The 21,279-nt window shown below is 42.1% G+C and overlaps 1 protein-coding gene across 1 annotated transcript in view; it reads left to right on the top strand.

Annotated features, from left to right (window-relative positions):
- Positions 1-21,279, top strand: part of ARHGAP35 (Rho GTPase activating protein 35) — an 87,273-nt gene that overhangs the window by 27,366 nt on the left and 38,628 nt on the right. Inside the window, exons 2-3 of the mRNA XM_083626728.1 lie at positions 518-4,412; positions 17,199-17,343. Coding sequence (XP_083482854.1) covers positions 576-4,412; positions 17,199-17,343 — 3,982 coding nt within the window. The 5' untranslated portion in view covers positions 518-575. The remainder of the gene's footprint in view (positions 1-517; positions 4,413-17,198; positions 17,344-21,279) is intronic.

Genomic DNA, 21,279 nt, shown 5'->3' with positions numbered 1-21,279 from the left:
CATTGTTGGGTCTTCCAAGTGCTTCCTCTTTCTTCCTGGTGCAAAGCAAGAAGGGCAGCATTCCTGCCTATAGAGACAGTGCCTTGGAAGCTGTTTGTAATATAGAATACTTAATAGCATTACTGTACGAGCATTCAGATTTGCACCCCATAACAGTGGCCCCATTTCCTTTTCAGGAAAGAAAGGGGAAGAGGAAAAAATGCCCGTGGAATCGACTGCCCCCCCCCCCCATGCTGCTTTTAAAATGAGAAAGGATATTAGGGCTGTAAAGACGGTTGTAGAAGGGGTTTCTTTACTTGTTTCCTGGTAGTGTGTGTGAGAGAGAATTCCAGGAGCAATTTTCAGAACCTAGCCTCAAAGTCGGTTTCTACTTTAATATTTGTCTTCGTAATACATTTAAAGCGTAACTTGTCTTTTTATCATTTTATCTCATGTTTGTGCTAAAGATCTTTCTTAAAACCATGCTAGTGCTGTCCCTTTAATCATCCTAAGACTGTGTTTGTTTTCTTTTCTCTAGGGGGGAATGCTGTCTATCCAGTGCTGAGGATCAGTGACAACTGAGCTGCTGATGGCGCATGCAGCAGGGAAATAGCCACCTTCGCTGTCCTGGAGATGATTCACCTGGATCGCCAACAGCCATCCAGTCATTTTTGATATTGCATGGGAGTGCGGCAGACTCTAATACTCTAGGAAGAAGCCGAGTGTGGCAGGATGTTTGGATGATGATGATGGCAAGGAAGCAAGATGTTCGCATTCCCACCTACAACATCAGTGTGGTGGGGTTGTCTGGGACAGAGAAAGAGAAAGGGCAGTGTGGCATTGGGAAGTCTTGCCTGTGCAATCGGTTTGTACGGCCCAGGGCAGATGACTTCCATTTGGACCACACTTCGGTTCTCAGCACCAGTGACTTTGGAGGAAGGGTGGTTAACAATGACCACTTCCTGTACTGGGGGGAAGTTGTGCGTTCTTTGGAGGACTGTGTGGAATGTAAAATGCATATTGTGGAGCAGACTGAGTTTATCGATGACCAGACTTTTCAGCCCCACCGCAGCACAGCCCTGCAGCCCTACATCAAAAGGGCGGCTGCGACAAAACTCGCATCAGCTGAAAAGCTCATGTACTTTTGCACTGATCAGCTTGGGCTGGAGCAAGACTTTGAACAGAAGCAGATGCCAGATGGGAAGCTGCTGGTGGACGGCTTTCTCCTCTGCATCGACGTCAGCAGGGGTATGAACAGGAACTTTGACGATCAGCTCAAGTTTGTTTCAAACCTGTACAATCAACTCACGAAAACTAAAAAGCCCACTGTGGTGGTTCTGACAAAGTGTGACGAAGGAGTGGAGCGGTACATTAGAGATGCGCACACTTTTGCCTTAAGCAAAAAGAACCTCCAGGTGGTGGAGACGTCTGCCAGATCCAATGTGAACGTTGACTTGGCTTTCAGCACTTTAGTGCAGCTGATCGACAAAAGCAGGGGCAAAACTAAAATTATCCCTTACTTTGAGGCTTTGAAGCAGCAGAGCCAGCAGATTGCTGCTGCTAAAGATAAGTACGAGTGGCTGGTGAGCCGCATAGTCAAAAACCACAATGAGACTTGGTTGAATGTCTCACGGAAGATGCAGTCCTCCCCTGAGTATCAGGATTATGTGTATCTGGAAGGGACGCAGAAAGCCAAGAAGCTCTTCCTGCAGCACATTCATCGCCTCAAACAAGAACATATAGAGCGCAGGAGGAAGATGTACCTTGCCTCCTTGCCCCTTGCTTTTGATGCCCTTGTTCCAGACCTGGATGAAATAAACCACCTGAGCTGCATAAAAATGGAGAAGCTGCTGGAGACAAAACCAGACTTCTTAAAGTGGTTTGTTGTTCTTGAAGAGACCCCCTGGGATGCCACCAGCCATATAGATAACATGGAGAATGAGCGCATTCCATTTGACCTGATGGAGACCCTGCCTGCTCAGCAGCTCTATGAGGCCCACTTAGAGAAGTTGAGGAACGAGAGGAAAAGGGCAGAAATGAGAAGGTCTTTCAAAGAGAATTTGGAGACTTCCCCTTTCATAACACCAGGAAAACCTTGGGAAGAAGCTCGCAGTTTCATCATGAACGAGGATTTTTATATGTGGCTTGAGGAGTCTGTCTACATGGATATTTACAGTAGACATCAAAAGCAAATTATAGAGAGGGCCAAGGAAGAATTTCAGGAACTGCTTTTAGAGTACTCAGAACTGTTCTATGAACTGGAGCTTGATGCCAAACCAAGCAAGGAGAAAATGGGTGTCATCCAGGATGTGTTGGGTGAAGAGCAGAGATTTAAAGCACTACAAAAGCTGCAAGCTGAGCGAGATGCCCTGATCTTGAAACACATTCATTTTGTTTACCACCCAACAAAGGAAACCTGTCCCAGCTGTCCAGCTTGCATAGATGCTAAAATCGAGCACTTGATAAGTTCTAGGTTTATCAGGCCATCTGATCGCAATCAGAAAAACTTGCTTTCAGATTCCAATATAGATAGAATCAATCTAGTCATTCTTGGTAAAGATGGACTTGCACGTGAGCTAGCAAATGAGATTCGAGCTCTTTGCACAAATGATGACAAGTATGTGATAGATGGGAAGATGTATGAGCTCTCCTTGAGACCTATAGAGGGTAATGTCAGACTTCCTGTTAATTCTTTCCAGACACCAACATTTCAGCCGCATGGTTGCCTCTGCCTTTATAACTCTAAGGAATCTCTGTCTTACGTTGTTGAAAGTATTGAAAAGAGCAGAGAGTCAACCCTTGGCCGAAGGGACAACCACTTAGTTCATCTTCCTCTGACTCTGATTCTGGTCAACAAGAGAGGAGATACCAGTGGAGAAACACTACACAGTTTAATACAGCAAGGACAGCAGATTGCCAGTAAGCTACAATGCGTCTTCCTCGACCCTGCTTCTACTGGCATTGGATATGGGCGTAATATTAATGAAAAGCAGATCAGTCAAGTTCTGAAAGGCTTGCTGGACTCAAAGCGAAACTTAAATCTTATGAGCTCAACAGCAAGCATTAAAGATCTGGCCGATATCGACCTTCGGATTGTCATGTGCTTGTTGTGCGGAGATCCTTTTAATGCAGATGATATTATTCTACCTATTCTTCAGTCCCAAACCTGTAGGCCTTCCCAGTGTGGAAGCAGCAATTCTGTCTTACTTGAATATCCCATAGGACCACACAAGAGGCGTATAGAACTCTCCTTGCTTTCATACCATTCCTCTTTTAGCATTAGGAAAAGCTGGTTGGTCCATGGCTACATTTTGTTTTATTCAGCTAAACGTAAAGCATCTTTGGCTATGTTACGTGCCTTTCTTTGTGAAGTGCAGGACATTATCCCTGTTCAGATAGTGGCACTCACTGATGGCTCAATAGATGTTCTAGACAATGATTTAAGCAGAGAACAGTTAACCGAGGGAGAAGAAATTGCCCAGGATATAGATGGAAAGTTTACAACCATACCTTGTAGTCAACCTCAACATAAACTAGAGATTTTTCATCTGTTTTTCAAAGATGTGGTGGAGAGAAAAAACATCATTGAAGCTACCCACATGTACGATAATGCTGCCGAAGCATGCAGCACTACAGAAGAAGTGTTCAATTCACCCCGGGCTGGCTCGCCTCTCTGTAATTCAAACCTTCATGATTCAGAAGAAGATATTGAGCCTCCAACCTACAGCCCTTTCAGAGATGACACATCCATGCCCACTTTGTCCAAAGATCTTTCTAAACTTTCCATGGAGTTGGAGGGGAATGATGGTCTTTCTGTCTTTTCTGCTATGAGCACTTTTGAAAGCAAGTTGAACAACAAAGTACCTCCGCCAGTGAAACCAAAGCCCCCTGTCCACTTTGATATTAAGGGGGACCTCTCCTATTTGGATCAAGGGCATCGGGATGCACAGAGGAAGTCCATGTCTTCGACCACGTGGCCACCTACAGATGGCTTTGACCCTTCCGATTATGCGGAACCCATGGACGCAGTAGTCAAACCAAGGAACGAGGAGGAAAATATCTACTCTGTGCCTCACGACAGCACCCAAGGCAAAATCATCACCATTCGTAACATTAACAAAACCCAGTCCAATGGCAGCGGCAATGGGTCGGACAGTGAAATGGACACAAGCTCCTTAGAACGAGGCCGGAAGGTGTCCATCATTAGTAAACCAGTGTTGTATCGGACAAGATGCACGAGGCTTGGGAGATTTGCCAGTTACAGGACCAGTTTCAGTGTAGGGAGTGATGATGAATTGGGGCCAATTAGGAAGAAAGAAGAAGACCACACTTCCCAAGGATATAAGGGAGATAACGCTGTCATTCCATATGAGACGACTGATGAAGATCCTAGGAAAAGAAACATCTTACGTAGCTTGAGGAGGACAACAAAGGTAACTTAATACTTTCAACGTGTTTTTAATTTTAATTTTCAAGGTTTTTTACTAAGATAATCTAGAGTTACAATACGAGTGCAAAGATTCAAATTGTATGTAATACGAACAGCTCTCTTGCCTATTCAGCAGGCTGTATATGAGAGAAAATTGTAAAGGATGCCATCAAATTCTTTCCAGGGCTTGTTTGGAAACTGAAAACAAATGTGCATTTTCCTTTTCCTTTTGTTTTTTTTGGAAATATTTTCTGATGACCTTTCCTGATCAAGATGATAGATTAGATGCGTCTGCTTTATAAGGGTGGAAAATGTGTTGTAATGAAAGGTTATAAATTGTTTCCCCCTTTACATTCCATTTTTCATTTTCAAGTCCAGCTTCTAAAAGCAAATTGGGAACAAGTAGCAGCTGATTCCTTCTTATGGAGTAGAGAATTTTGAAGAACATTTGTCTGGCATGCAGTGTGAAGCTTGTGTTTAAGCTTACTATTTGGGAGCTTCATTGTTGTTCTAAAATGGAATGACTTGAAATATCCCATCCAGAATGCGCAGAGAAGCCAGTCAAACAGCAGCTTTTAATCTTGTAAATAGGATATGTGGAAAGCTATTTTTCATGTAAGATTTATCTCTCCGTTTCAAACTTTTCTTTCCCTGAGTTATTTTCTTAATTTGGGTTTTTTCCATTGCAACACAAACAGCTACTGAACAGAAGTAGGTTCATTTCTTTTATGCAAAGACTTTTGTCTCTTTAAACAATGTCGTGACTGCTTTGCAAAACAGTGGTGATTTCATACTTGCAGCAGCTGTCCTCTTGCCAGCAGGGTATACTTCTCTTCATTGGCATTAGAGCCCTGTTCCTGGAAGAGAGAAAAAACACAAAGGCAGACTGAACTGGTAAAACCCCTTTTGAGGAAGCTTCAGTAGTAGCTTGGAGCTTTCTTTTTCTTGCAGGTTTTTTTATATATTTATATATATTTTGCTTCAGAATTCTGTAATGGCATAATACAGTGGGAGCTGGAAATACAAAATGTTAAAAGCCTAATTTCCCCTTCCTGAATCCCACGATGGCTTCTGCATCTCCCAATAGGAAAGCAAATGTTAATAAGAAAGCGTGTGAATGCCGTTAACTCTTCTGTTCTGGTGTAGATTGTGTGTGCATACCACAGCACCTATTTGAACTCCCAGTAAAGAGAGAGTAGACTTGGATGTGTAAAGGAGAGCGGAGGTCAGCCCTCTAAGCATTTTCATGAAGGTGTAGAAGCAATATCTAGAAGTGTTAGCTTACCCCTCAGAAAACAATCAAAAACTCTGACTGGAATGCATTCAAAAGCCGAGGGGAAAGGGTTGGGAGGTGCTAACCTACTGCATAGCCAGCAGAGGGAGCACAAGTTAACTGCCAGACATAACTTCCAAAGCTTAAAAGCTGATGCAAGAACAGTAAATTGAAAGCTTTTGTGAATTTGAAGCCTTGTTGGCAGTACAGAGAGAGCATCTCAAATACCTGCTTAATAGAAAAAAAGACAAATAGGAGGAGAGCTGTACTTTTAGGGAATAAATAATGGAGTGGAGTGGGCTCTTGGTGGCATCTCACTTTTTAAATAGCATATTCATTCAAGTTAGGAGTGTTAATGTTTGTGCTCCTAAGGAAGGTATCAACAGGCAACTTTCTCTATGGGTCTTAAAACATGAGGCTGTTCAGCGTTTGCATGCTCTGAAAAGCAGCCTTGTTTAAGCAGCAGCACCTACTCACCAGTCTGCTAGGAAAGCCTGGAAGTCAGCACAGACATGCTTTCTCATCACCCGGAGTGGTTTGTAGCTTCAGCGACACTTAACAACTATGCCGAACTGCAAGTGGTAATCACAAGAAGTTTAATGCTAAGTTTGATAACCAAATAAGGTTGGTACAAACATAAAGTACTTTAAAAAAAATATTTTTTTTTTATAAAAATGAGTAGTTATTCCTTCTCAGTGTGTCGTGAATCGCCCTGAGATGTGTGGATGAATGGTGTTATACAAATTTAATTTAATAATAATAATAATAATAATAATAATAATAATAATAAAAGCTAGCATGTCAAGCAGTGTTAGAAACTGAGATACGAAAGCTAGGAACTAAATGGCACCTTAAACCTAGGTTTTGGGCGCAGCAACAGAATGTCTAGATGCACTTTTTTATAACAAGCGGTGCTGAAAATGAATGAACTGCAGCTAAAATAATATGTTCATTTTTCGCATGGTCTAGTCCTTCCCCTGCCCACCGCCCCAATATTCTTAAGAGGGTCTCTTCTCCAGTCTTCAGAGAGTAGCTGGAAGTGGGGAGGGAGAAAAAAGCCCTCCTTTCCTTCCACTCTGCAGTTTTAATCTGAAATCTTAGGCACAGTGCTGCGCCCAGAGCTCAGAAACTGCTCGCATTAATGAAATTCCCTGTCACAAAATGCACTTAGAACAATGGGAGTTTTGAGCACTGGTGTTCTGCATTTCCCTCCCTCCAAATTCTCTACCTCGGTTGGTACTTAACTTAAAATTCTCCCCCATCTTGCTTTGCTGGGACCCTGGTCCAAAGCATACACAGCAACAGTTGCTTTTTATAACAGAAAAAGATGTTGAAAGATCTATTCACAGAGCTCCCATCTCATATGTAGTTTGACTCTCCATCTTCTGCCTCAGTGTCGCATGTATTTTCACTGTCCGTCTAGAAAGTGACTTAAATTTAGCAGACATCTTCTGAGTACATTTTTTGTATTCGAAGAGCAATCTGCAGAGCTTAGGCTCCAAATTCTGCAGATTACTTCCTTAACATCTCATCAGATAGTACAGCTTGCTCCAGGGCAGATTATATTGCTTGTACTTCTTCAAATGTGTTGGAACAGCAGCTTTCTTTCCTGGAAGCTTAGATTGTCCTAATGGGGCAAAATGTCTGTCAGGAGTGCAGAACCTTTTCTGGCTAATGGGCCAGATCCTTAGCTCCCTACCCTTGAAGGGGAAAATTTTACAGATGGGCAGGGCTGCTTACCTGTCAATCACCTGATGTTATTATAGTGATGTTGGGTGATATTGCACTTGGAAGTCACAGATTTCTTCTTTTTTCAATCACATTGATTTTTTTAAAAGTTTTTTTAGTAATAAATCTCTTCCCCTTTCTATCTGCATTCTTAGGCTGCAAGTTTAGTAGCTGACTCAGCATATGGTCTTAAGCCATTTGTGTACAGAGACAGTAATTTAATTTTATCTAGATTTCTCTGTTAATGGCAACAAAATAATACTGCATTTTTACAATGAACTAAAAACTGCTTAGTCTAGTAGGTCAGTCGGACTCCGCTATTGATCACAGCAAGAATGTTACCAAATTTCACTGTTCCAAAATTAACTAATTGGCTATGGCCCAGATCATTATTGAAGCAGGTTTGTAGCACACACCTTCCCATTGGCACTAATTGATCGTCATGTTGGCAGTCTCATTAAGTTGACCATGAAAGCGTTATTTGGATGCTTAGCTCACTTAATCTATGTCAAGATAGTGAAAACCCAGAACTTCGACGTTCAGTTTCATTCAAAAAATATTTTAGCTAAGAACATTTATAACATAGAACAGGCGTTTATTTCCTTTTCTGTACTCTAACCCTGCTGAAGATAGTTCCTCCTACTAGAATGTGTAAAACTAAGAATATAGTCCTTTTGAATAGAATGTCTCTTGGAATCATTCTGCATTTATTAGAATTACGTCATCGTAATATGCTGATTGCACAGTGTAGAATGGTAGTTAAACTGGGTTTACAGCTCCCAGTTGCCTTTGACATGCAAGTCACATCTATGTATTGTTTATGAGCTTCACTCGGTGAATTGCTCTTCAGAGTACTTCTTGAAATTGTTACAAAGTGATCTAGTGTTCTCATTGCCCATGTCAATACATAATAAGTCAGACCTTCTGCCTTAACCATAGTTTACTGTGAACCACTACTGTGCTGGCTCACATGCCTCAGCAATTCCTGCTCTGTTCGCTCTCTGGTGTGAGCATCAGGATCAAGAAGCCTTGGCTTTCCACTAGGTCTGAACCACAGATAGTTGCTTGTTGCTCCCTAGCAGGCCAGTATCAGCAAATGAAAAACAAGCCATGGTTTAAGGTGAGCTAGCAAATGTGGTTTGTTAGGAAACATAAATGTTGTGTCAAATTTCAGGCAATGCTCACTTCTTTTTGTCCCCCATCCTCCTGTCTCAGTCAAATCCATACTTCTTTCCCAAGCTCCTCCTTGAAGAATTAAGACAAAGAAGGGTATGTGAAATGGTCAACCTCAGTGGCTCCCAATTAGCTAAGTACTTTGGACCCCTTGTTTTTTCAAAACCAAAGCCGTGGACCCCCTACTTTTGAAAGGTTTGCTATATCTGTGGTAGTTTTCGTTTTGTGAATGGTGCCACAGACCCCCTGGGTGGGTTACCACCAATTGGGAACCACTGATCTACCCCATTAAACAGTTGGTGGATACTTGATTGTAAGATGACAATGTTGTGTATTCTTTATGCACTGTTTTCCACACCCTTTTTTTCTTGGCTATGAACCAGGAAGCAGGAGTCCCAAGGCAGGTTCCAAATGAGTCTCTAACATATTGATAAATAATAAACAGCATTCTCTGCAGTCCTTTTGCGGCAATCCTTTTAATGCTGGGTTGAGATTCAGGCACCTGCTGCTTTATAGAAGCTATAAGCATGCAAGAGGAACTGGGAGGCCTGCCTGCCATTTAAAGACAATGCAGTGAGTATGAAGAATAGTTCCATTGTGTGGGATGGTCACAGATCTTCAAATGGTTCTGCTTAGTGCTTCAGTAGTACTGGTGGTGAAATCTATGATCTGGCATATGTGACCCCCCCCCCCACGAGCCAACATACATGTGTGTAAATGTGTAGCGCAGAGGACTCCTTAATGTTTTTTCATAGCTAAGAATTCACTAGGCTAAATGAAGGTAAACTCTGGAATGGTGTTGCTTTCTCTTCGCTGGACTGCTTGCTGCTGCTGTGTAACATTTTAATGGCTCCCTAATGACAGACACATGCCTGGCTGAGGGTAGCTGGCTCAGACATCTGGCAAGCACTGATGCGATGGTATTTCCAGCAGGGACTTCTTGCTTTTAACCCTTTTGATGACTGAAGCATTTGTTAGGTCCCTGGTTGCGATTATGAAAGTTTAGGAAGTTGCCTCATACAAGGTCAAATTCTTGGTTTCTGTAGGTCAGGGGTGACTAACCTGGGCCCTCCAAATGCTAGTGGATTCCACCTCCCAGCAGCCCCAGTCAGCATGGGAGCTGTACTCAACATTTTTTTTTTGGGGGGGGGGCACAGATTAGCTATTCCTGATCTAGGCTCAGTGTTGTCTACTCTTGACTGGCAACAGTTCTCCAGGGTTCTCAAACAGGGGTCTTTCCCATCACCTGCTGCCTGTCCCATTTATTTATGCCAATACAATCAAAATAACTTTATTGTGCTAGCCATTGGCCATGACAAATCTGAATAAAAATTAAATACAGGCAAAAGCACAACTTAGATCTACCTCTGCATTACAGTTCACTGCTATATTGTCCAGGGTCTCCTTTCTGATCCTTCTGGCTGCCAAAACCAGTATTTTTGCCCTCCCTACTAACTGAAGCTCTTGAGGCGGCTTACTAGATATTTGAAACACAATAAAATAGATATTGACACAGTAGTCACTGCAGCAGGGCAAAGGTGTATGTACTGTATGTAAGCCCCCACCTCCATTCTCTGATGTTCAAACAAATTGCATTCGGCAACTGAGTCTCCTGGCCTGGAACTGACTGTTGAAGAAGCTACATGTTAGTCCCACACAGGCCAGGATGTCCTTGCTGCTGCTACTGCTGCTGTCTTTCACAGCCCTGGGGGCTGATGGAGGAGCTGCTGGGGGAGCAAAGATGTTACATGCCTTCCTCTCAGTTCTCATTTGTTCTTTTAACTGAAGTTGCTGGGGATTGAATGTGGGACACTTTCTCTGCCAGGCATGTGCTCTGCCACTGAGCTTTCAGCCATTCCTTTATTGTGATGGATCCAATGTGCATTTTTATTAACATTTTGACCTGTGTGGCTGGGGCCTCAAAGCAGAAAGCTGTGGGCAGGTCTTAAATGTCCAGGAGCAGGGGGAGCTTGGCATATATTCTGGTGGCTGCATGCCATTTTTGCCCATGCCTCCGTTTTGGTCACGTGTGTGGCTAGAAAAGGTCATAGCTACATTGAGCCCTTACACTAGTTCTGTGATTTGGTCTAGGTTTTCATTCCAAGTCAGATAGTTGTGTCTTGCTCCCTTGGGCAGCTCGGGCAGGGAAATGAGGCTGGAATCCCAAGCCCGTTTCACTTTATAGTCAGCCTTGAAGTAATAGCTGTAGAGCGCTAGGTATTCCATCACTTTTCTACTAATGCTTCTGTTGGCGAACAGAGATAAATGTTGCCAGTTGATTGAACCCCCATGCTTTTGTCACTTAATATTGCATCCCATTTACTACTTTAAGAAGCAGGGGGGAATTCATAGCTCTGAGATTTGTATTAGGCTTTCCTCCTGCTGTGCTGTACATCATTAAAATGATGTACAGTGTGAAAGCTTTTCACTGATTTGAGTCATCACAATTATACTCTCCTATCTCATCTCAGCGCTAGATCTTTTTTCTTTTCTTCTGCTGAGGTGTTGATTGCAAATCATCGGTGCTTTTAAAAGGTATGTTTCCTTTTGCTGTTTCTTCCTTTTGTTGTTTCTTCAGGCCATGATCAAATATATAGTCCTGTTTTCATTGCCTGCTGGATTTGTTTGTGTTGGTGGGGGAACTTCTGTAGCTTTAGGCAGTACATCTTTGCATTAATGTGGGCAGCTTCCTAAAGAGCATGTGCCGAGTTCGTTTAATCTTGATACATAATCTGCCATGGGGGACTTAACTTCTGGCTCAACAAAGTTTTTTATATGTCCAGTGTGAAAGAATGAGCAAAAAAGTGTGTGGCAAACTGGAGGTGGGCCAACAAATGGAAACTGAATCCAAACAGGATGGAGGTGCTGTGTCTTCAAAGTTCCTGAGACCAGGAAGCAGGAACGTTCTGGAATGGGTTGCACTCCCCTGGAAAGAGCAGGTGCATAGCTTGGAGGTGCACCTTGATCCACCATTGCTTGGGAGTGCCTATTTCAAGCTACAGCATTTCCTGGACAAAGAGAAGTTTGCAACAGTGATCCATGCCATGGTAACCTCCAGATTGGACTATTGTAATGTGCTGTTTGTAGGCTACCCTTGAAGAGGGTTCTGCCCTTTTAACCTTTACTAGACTAAATAACAACTACCTTCTGCTGTATTGCCATTTTTGGCTGATGTTTGTATGGATCTTAATGTTTCAACTGATATTTTACTCTAGCATGTATGATTTATAAATATCCCAATCTTGGGGCCTTATAAATTCATGCATCACATACTTTGTACTTCATATCCATTTGTGAAGATGCTTGACGATGTGTCTGTGGTCGGATCCAGCATGGCTCCTCTTACGTTTTTAGGTACTTAAATGTGTGGCTTATCCTGTGAAGTAAAAAATATTAGTAAATATTCCCTAATGTTTGAGGTGCTACTGATTTATTTCTCACCCAATGCAAAAAGAGATAAAAGGCAGTTTATATTAAATGACAGATTTAATAGCTGCTGTTCTTCTTCTTTGGCAATCATTTGTAACCGAGTAGGATTGTCTTCCATGAACACAGTCTTAATAGTGAGTCTGTAAGTGACTGTGGAGGCCAATTCTAGATTCACACATCTTTCCACAGTGGGGACATAGGTTTCAGATGGGAGTTGATTGTGGTGAGAATTTGCCAAACGTGCCTTCCTCTTAGCATGTAACTCCCTTTCGTCCTGAGTTCAAGTATTGTGACACCTCTGGTAAAGGCTGTTCTCCAATTGGAACGCTCGTTGGCCAGTGTTTCCTAATTGTCGGTGTTTATACCACATTTTAAAAAGATTTGCCTTGAGTGAGTCTTTAAACATCTTTTGTTGACCACCAGCATTACACTTTCCATTTTTAAGTTCGGAATAGAGTAGTTGCTTTGGAAGACTATAATCATACATCCGAACAACATGACCAGTCCAACGAAATTGATGTTGAGGAATCATTGCTTCGACACTGGTGGTCTTTGCTTCTTCCAGTACACTGACATTAGTTCTCCTGTCTTCCCAAGTGATATGTAAAAAAAAAATTTGAGACATCGTTGATGAAATCTTTCGAGGAGTTGCAGATGGCATTTATAAGTGGTCCATGTTTCACAAGCATACAGTAAGGTTGATAGCACAATAGCGTTTTAAACAAGCATTTTGGTTTCCCTGTGAATGTCCCAATCTTCTGCTTTTCAGTCAGGAGAAAGCTGCACTCCCCAAGCTCAGGCGATGCTGGATTTTGGCATCAATCTCAGCCCTTTTGGAGGAGCCCAGGGAGAAGACGTGATTGACACTTGTGGCACTGCTGAGCGGTTGTTTAGTGCTTGTTGGTGCAGCACTATGGTTTTTTGGGATGTTGAGTGATAGACCAAGCTATCTGTAGGTCTTCAAAGATATTTAAGATGGCTTGGAGGTCATTCTCTGAGTGCACACACTACGTTGTCATCAGCTTATTGTAGCTCTATAACGTAAGTTATGGTAACCTTACTCTTTACTTTCAGCCTACTCAAAGAGCTTTCCATCTGCCCAATATATGATTTCTACCCCAGTGGGGAGTATGGCATATGAGTTCCCCAGTGGTATATGATTTCTACCCCGGTGGGGAGTTTCCCTTCAACAAAGTGTAGGATCATGGCAATGAAAATAATAGAGTTGGGGTAAAAACACAACCCTGTTTAACACCTGATCCCATTGTGAATGGTTCGCTTTGAGAGCCATTGTTATCTGTGATTGTTGCTGTCATATAATGGAGAAGCTGAAGGAAATTTAGTATAAAAGCACAGTTTAGGGTCCTGAATCAACAGTCAGATAGTGGCCCTTATTCTGATTGCCCCTGCTAAGAACCTAGCAACCTTGGCTGTTATCTGCTCTGTTTGGGCTGCCAGGAGAAAAGACACTGTGACAGTGGTTGTGCGCCCTGGGATGGTCAGTATGAGTGGGGTGATGATCTCGTTGGAGGACATGTGCCACTGTTTCGGTGCTGCTGGCTCCACAAGGGCATAGGCGTTTCTCATACGAGATCTTTTGGAATCAGCCCTCAAGTACAGCAGATGACAAAACGTTCAGTCTTGCGAGTGTGAAAGTACGTCAGTTTTTTGGGATAGCTAGTTGGCCCATTTATTGTGGCTTTAAAGAAACTCTTTGCGTCATGTGTGTCTGCTAAGTGCTGGATCTCTTGAGTTTTTTTAATCTACCAGGTGTTCTTTAGTTCTTTTGTTCTTCTTTGAGCCTTAGCATTGGCATATGTTTCTTTCTTAGTGGCACAGTTTCTATATCATTGCCAGATCTGAAAGGCCTTCCTTTTCTTGTCAATAATGTGTTCAATCTCACTATCATTCTTATAAAACCGTTCCTGGTGTTTCTTGGTTTGGTATCCAATGGTTTGTTCACAGGCTGCAATAATGGATGTTTTTAGCTTGGTCCAGTGTTCCTCAGTGGTATCAGGGAAGTCAGAAAGCAGATGGTTCTTAAGAGTCATTTGGAAGCAATCCCGCTTAATCTTGAAGGGTTGAGTGTTCATTTTGTGCCATGGTTTCCTTCCTTGAAGCCTGTGTTGAGGTATAATCTTGACAGCCATCATGGAGCATATTAATTGGTGATCTGTCCAGCATGAATGGTGATGAATGGTGTACCCATTAGGAAAGGATAGGGCATAGGCTCTTACTGTTAAGTTTCAGTTACCTGGTTTATTTTCTTAATATGCTCTCTAATGTCTTTGGCAGAAAAGCTCTTTTCTGTCATTGGTGTCTGAAAATAAATTGCCACCCCTCCCCCTGTTGTTGTATTGTTCTACGTATCCTTCTGTCACCAGAGCTCTGGAGGGAGGAAGTTATATGGAAACAGACTAAACAGGAAGTGATCATTTTTTAGCTAGGAATGGGGTATAGACAATGGAGGAGGGGAGTTGGGTGGGTGGGAAGTTTCCTGGGGCCACATGGTTCAACAGATGTCTTCAAGGGAAGCTGTTGGCTAGGAGTGAGTTAATCTCCTCTCTTGAGTTCAAAATAATAGAACACCTGCCCTTGTATAGCCCTTTTTATCAAGCTGGAAACCTCCTTGCAGTTGAGTCATACACTACATATTGTGACTTTTCAATTAGTGCAGCGCGTCCATCTTCCCCGGGTTTCCTGCCAGCTTCCTCATCTGGAGAGAATATTATGAACAACTATTTTTAAGATAAAGTGAATTTTAAAGAAACCTCTTTTTAAAAAAACATTATCTGATAACCTGACATTGATAGATAATGCAATATATTTTTAAATATTGATATCAGGGCTACCCAAATGACATTGCATGGCTTTCATGTGATGTCCCAGAACCCCAAATAGCAATAGCATAATTAGGCACATTCCAGAGCTAATTCATGAGGGAGTACTCTGGCTGCTAACTCCTCCTTGACGACCAAACTACACATGGCAGCCATAGCAGGATCATCCAGCATTGTTGTATGTTTTTTCCTTTACTAGAAGTGGGGGATTTGGATTGAGGCTTCAGCATGGGGAGTTTAACCCAACTGTGTTGACTACGGATTAGATTTTGGGCTCAGTTCAAAGTGCTGGTTTTGATCTTTGGGAACTTCCCACACCCTGTGTTGGCACAGAGGTGCTTGATTCAAAACACACACATACACACTGAAGTGTAGGGCACATCTCAACACTCCTTGCCATTCAGGGATGCTTTGCAGCTGGCAAGGCATCTTGGCTGAGTGGGGCGCGGTTCACAGAAAGAGCCAAAAGTTGCTGATCTAGCAAAGCCAGTAGAATGACTCTGCTTTCCTACTTTCCATCTCTGCTGCAGAATGGTGTGATAGTAATATCTGTTGTGTCACCATAGGTCATAGCTACAGGAAAAGAGAGCCGCTTCAGTTTCTGGAACACAGGTCTTAAAGGAAAATTAGCCATGGAAATCCACCTAGGAAAACAAATGAGGAATCCAGCTGAGACTTTAGGTACCATGTACCTTAAGTGTAATGCAGAAAAATGGGAATTGAAAATATAGGGAAACTTGCCTCCCACCCACATCTAATACCTTAATGGAATTATGACTTTTTCCAGACTTTTGGTAGAATGGGAATGCACAAGTGAGAGTGTAAGAGCAAACTGTGGCGGGGAGAAATTCAGGTACTCCACTAACCAAGGATTCTAAAACGTTCTGAAGGCAGCCCTGTTTAGGGAAGCTTTTAATGTTTAATAGGTTATTGTATTTTTGTGTCTTGTTGGAAGCCGCCCAGAGTGGCTGGGGAAACCCAGCCAGATGGGCGGGGTATTAATAATAATAATAATAATAATAATAATAATAATAATAATAATAATTTGTTGTTGTTGTTATTATTATTATTATTATTATTATTATTATTATTATTATTATTATGACATTTAACACTTTTGCAAGCCCTGCAGTATTAGTATCTAAAAATTAAATACTTTGACTGCTAGAGTTTTTGAAGTAACGTTTGTCTTTCTGCTGTTAATTGAGTTTTATTTGATAAAATGAATTTGATGAAGGATGGCTAAATAGTCTCATGAAAAATGAAACAAAATAATTTTGCCGCCTGGAAAGGACCATAGACCTGCGGGATGGCTCTTGTTCTAGTGCCAGAGGTTCTAGCTAGCAGGGAATAGCCAATTAAATGTTGCTGGATTACAATTCCCATCGTTCCTGATCATTGGCCATGCTAGCTGGACCTGATGGGAGTCTAGAAGGCACCACGCTGGCTACTCCTTCCCTAGGGGAAGTTCATCCATATATTGAGAAGATACATTTGCCCTTCCATCTCTCCCTAAGCAGGCCATTCTGTTTTTCTGTTTGCTGCTTGTTTTTCCTGCTTTTGAAGTAGAAGCTTTTCCTTGGTGCTCCAAGTAAACTTCCATGGAGCCACACTCTCCACCCCCCCATCACACACTTTTACTCAAAGGCTCACCCGGATAGAGTTTGTGAATCACTGTCACTTGACCTGACGCTTTGTGCCTTCCTTGCCTGTTGCTCTTAGCTGTTCTTGGCACATTGTTGCTTGAGAATAAGACTGGTTTAGATGGAATCAATCCTTATTTGTTTGCTGTTCTTTATCCACTGTGGGAAGAAAATACCTGTTGGCTTCACAGCATTTTTTTGTAAGTGAACAAAATGTGGCTTGCACCACAGTATTTTGAAAGAGGAGGTGCAGAAAGTTTCCTTGTTGGATTTTGTATTTGCTGCGATTTCACTCCCTGCCAGCCAGGTGTAAAAGGTATCTGGTGTTCAAATTATTTTTATTACTGGGTAGCATTTGCTGTGGCAGGTGGTATCATTCCAAGTAGTTTAAAAATGTTTCCTTCTAAGCTTTATTTTTAAATGTTTACTTTTTATTTTTAAAGCATTACATATAGTTGTATGAACTCACATTCTACTTACGTAGCAATAGCAACCATAGCTTTATAGCAAATTGAGCACATATGTATAATCAGAAGTACAGCTTGTTTTTGACTAACAAGTTAAATTGTGTCTTTTATCGCCCCAGTTTCTTATATTATTGACCTTTTGGCTACTTAGGTAAAGCCTCATTAAATCCATTGCTCCATTATTTATAATGTTGTATGTTTCCAACAATATTAACTCTGGTAAATTCTTCTCTACAGAAACCAAAGCCAAAGCCTCGGCCATCTATCACAAAGGCTACATGGGAGAGCAACTATTTCGGGGTGCCTTTGTCCACTGTAGTGACACCAGAGAAGCCCATCCCCATTTTTATTGAGAGATGCATTGAATACATTGAAGCAACAGGTAAGATCTTTGTAGCAAGAGATGTTGTTGTTAGTTTATTTTAATGCTACATCTCATCTACGAAGGCCCCTTGGTTGGTTCAGAAAGAGTATACAGTGGTGCCTCGCAAGACGAAAAGAATCCGTTCTGCGAGTCTCTTCGTCTTGCGGTTTTTTCGTCTTGCGAAGCAAGCCCATTAGCGGATTTGCGCTATTAGCGGCTTAGCGGGCTTAGCGGATCAGCTGTTTAGCGGCTTAGCGGATCAGCTGTTTAGCGGCTTAGCGGATCAGCTGATAAGCGGCTTAGCGGCTTGGGAAAAAGGGGGGGGGAGGGAAAAAACCCCGCAGGAACTCACAAGACATTTTCGTCTTGCGAAGCAAGCCCATAGGAAATTCGTTTTGCGAAGCACCTCCAAAACGGAAAACCCTTTCGTCTAGCGGGTTTTCCGTCTTGCGAGGCATTCGTCTTGCAGGACACCACTGTATGGCTCCATTTGCATTTTGTGGGTGGGTGGGCAAAGGTGGGAAACTTATAGTTTAGTAGCTATGAAAGCTCTTGCATGTACCTTAATTTAGCAGTGTAGTTTGTGTACCTTTGGTCAAACTTTATTGAAGATCCTTGGTAGAATGTCACTTCGGTTGTGCATTGAATTCTGGGTAAAATGAGCCAGCAATGGATTTCATAGAAAAATGTGGCGGCGGCAAATGATTGCTTTTAAGAACAAAAATAAACTCCAAACATTGTTTATACTAAACACTTTCTAAACATCATTTTCTCTTATCTGTATTGGTTTTAAAGAATTAAAAGGGAATGTTCTACAAACAGATTAGCATCTGCAGAGAAGTGAAACAGTTTATTGTTTCAACAGTATTTGAAGGATATGCCTGCTGTGCTTTGGAGGCTTTTAACTTAATGTCGTTTATGCTTGAGCAGTCTATAGATGAATTGCATGCTGTTTTATTTTATTTCCTGTTATACCGTCTATATTTAAATTCTCATGCCTTCATTGCTGCCAGATCAGAACATCCTCCTCCCTCCTGAGTAGGTACCAGAAAGTTTAGCAGTAGTAGTAATAATTATTTTATTTTATTTCTTATACCCCGCCCATCCGGCTGGGTTTCCGCAGACAATCTGGGTGGCTTCCAGCAGAATATAAAAACATAATAAAATGTCAAATGTCAGAAGTAACTTGAAATTGCCTGTAGTGGTATTTATCAGGTATAAAGTATTCCTATTTGATGCTTCTGCATGGCTCTGACAAGATGAATCCTTTCCCACAATGAAGGGCTGCTGTTACTCTGTTATACTATCAGAACATTTTAGCTAAAGCAGAATGCAGCTGCCTTTTGCAGTTCAGCAAGTGGAGAAAGCTTTAAGGGCCTTCAGTTTCTTGCTGTGTCTGTAAAATTCCTATATCATGGAAGTTGATGGTGCAGTTTTGGTAGCTCCATTTTGCTTCCCGCACTAATACTGTGAATGCAGTATTTCACTCCCAATATTTATTTTCACTCCCATCATTTGATTTTTTAGCCCCTTTCAATAATTTGAGAGAGTGCTTGGTTTTTGCTTTGAAATAGTGTGTACGTACAAAAGCATTCTGATTTGGTTTTAGGGTACTTGGAAATAAGTCACTGCAGAGTGAAATGGGTGCATTCTGCTCTTTACTATCGTAATGAGAGAGTAGACTTTCCTTTTGCCTTTGCAAACAGCTCATGTTACTGCAGATAGGAGCAGCGCTTGGGCAGAGTCCAAGATGCACCTGTCCTGTTAGGTGCAACTTCAGAGCAATGACTGGAAAACCTTGACTACAAGACACATTTATTCTTACTCAAGATTTCACTACACAAAGAATCTGCCATGTGATTTCTCTACCTGAAATGAGCACTGCAGCTTTATTGAAAGTTCTCGTGCCTTAGGGTTGAGCTGCAGATGATTCATCTGAGTGGCAAACCTGTCCTGTGTATAAACATCTTTAGTGTTTTTTAACAATGCCAACTTCCCAGAAGTCAATTCAGACGAAATTAGTAAAGTGCTGATTTGTGGTACTGTTCATACTAATATGAGTTATACCAAAGACCTGATATACCTATTAATGGAAATCTCATATACTCCTAGTGAATTTGGTTCTCAGAGTGTATGGATCATTGCGAGGCCAACCATGCACTCGAGGAAGGACTCAGGAAATTTTGGGGGAGCCCCAAGGTTTGCAGAAATACAAAAAATGTTGGGGCTGACTTGGAGAAAAAAACATAAAATTGGGGTGGTGTGAGGAGGAAAGGTGGGGACTAGAATGGAGTATCCTGGAAAAAGGGCATGAATCATGGAACATGAGTTCTCCAAATGTTTTGTTTTGGGCCCTGGAGCTTGTTTGCACAATCAGAGATACCAGACATACTTTGGGATTCCTGTCCTGAATTAGCACCCTTGTTAACATAGGGTATATCTCTAGTTTTTTGCTTCCTCCATTTCTCAGGCTTTCAGAGTCACTGGGGTAATTGTGTGGTTGTTTGGAATTGTAGACTGTGTTCCCTTCTGCATAATTGTGATAATGAATATGTTTGCATACTGAAAACTAAGTCAGGAGTTCCTAATTGGCCAGAGGCTTTTCTACTTTGCTTGTGCCTGACTGAATCCTTTAATAGCCAAAGATAACAGAACAAAATAAGGGGGTTTATAATTCTTTGTCTTGGATTCTCAGAATAGATAACAGTGCATCATTAGAGTGAAACAAGTAAGCTTTCTTATACCATATCCTAACCTCAACACCCAACCAGAGAGGTCCTAGCATTTCGTTTTCATAAATCAGCTGAGGAAAGGCTGTAGCAAACAAATCTGCATCTGAAGGGAGTTTCCCTATGAATTTGGACAGGCTACCAAGCTTTCATGCTGTTGATCTTGGTTCTTAGGCGGTGTTAAGAGGATGTGCTCTTACTGGTCTTCAGCAGTCACAAAGAAAACTAGGAAACAAGTCCTAAGCTAAAATATCATTTCTTTAAAAACCCAGAAAGATTTATCCATATTGCTACTAAATTCATCATTGACTAAAAATGCTTTGCAGTTGCCATGTTTGTGGGTTTCTGTGCCGCTGGTGTAACTGACTGCTTTGTGGTGAAAATGAAGAGATTGATAATGGATTTAAAGGGCCATGGTTCAGTGGCAGAGCATCTGCCTTGCATTCAGTCTCCAGCGGCTTCAAGTAGGGATGAGAAAGTCCCTCGTATGAAGCCTTGGAGAGCCACTGCCACACAGTGTAGACAGTACTAAACTGGATGGACCAGTTGTCTGACTCTGTACCAGGCAGCTTCAGTCCTATCAATCATTACTAAATATGTAGAAGCTCAGCTTTGAATATTTGTAGAAGTTAGGGGAGAGGAAGGGGCTGGGGAACTCATACTCTCTGCACATATGCAACTAGCCTGGCTGTCTCATCACTTATATGCTGCTTGGGTGCTGTGCTTGAGACTTTAAAAGCCAGTAAAGTACTCATGCAGGAGTGGAGAGAGTGGAGTTAAGCTGCAAGCAGGTACCGTCCACCAGTTGCACAGATCAATGGACCGGCTCTGCTCTGTTGCTTTGCCCATTCGCCAAGTACAGACACCTCTCCCTCCCTGGAGGAGCTCTTATGTTCTTTATTTACAAAGGCAGGGATTTCTAGGCCCTTCTTTTTTGTCCCATGTGCCAGCTGTCACACTGGTCCTTTGAAGAAGTATGAACTACACCGTACATAACATGATTTTCACCCAGGGAAGGTGAAAAGCATGCCCACTCACAGGCAGCTTGGACAGCATTAAAGTGTTCCTACCCAGCCTCCAAACAGAGGCTGTATGTTGTGGGACAAGGCCTTTTATAGCATCTCCTAAATCCCAATCTCACAAGGCTGGTAACAGGCATTCTCATTTGGTCTTGCAATGGCCAGGAATGCTGGCCACCCCAAGACCATACCGGCCCAACATCAGA

This window comes from Podarcis filfolensis, assembly GCF_964270895.1.
Source record: "Podarcis filfolensis genome assembly, chromosome: 8".
In the NCBI taxonomy this organism is placed as follows: Eukaryota; Metazoa; Chordata; class Lepidosauria; order Squamata; family Lacertidae; genus Podarcis; species Podarcis filfolensis.
The sequence above is the reverse complement of the archived record's forward strand: the minus strand, read 5'-3'. Positions and strand labels throughout refer to the sequence as shown.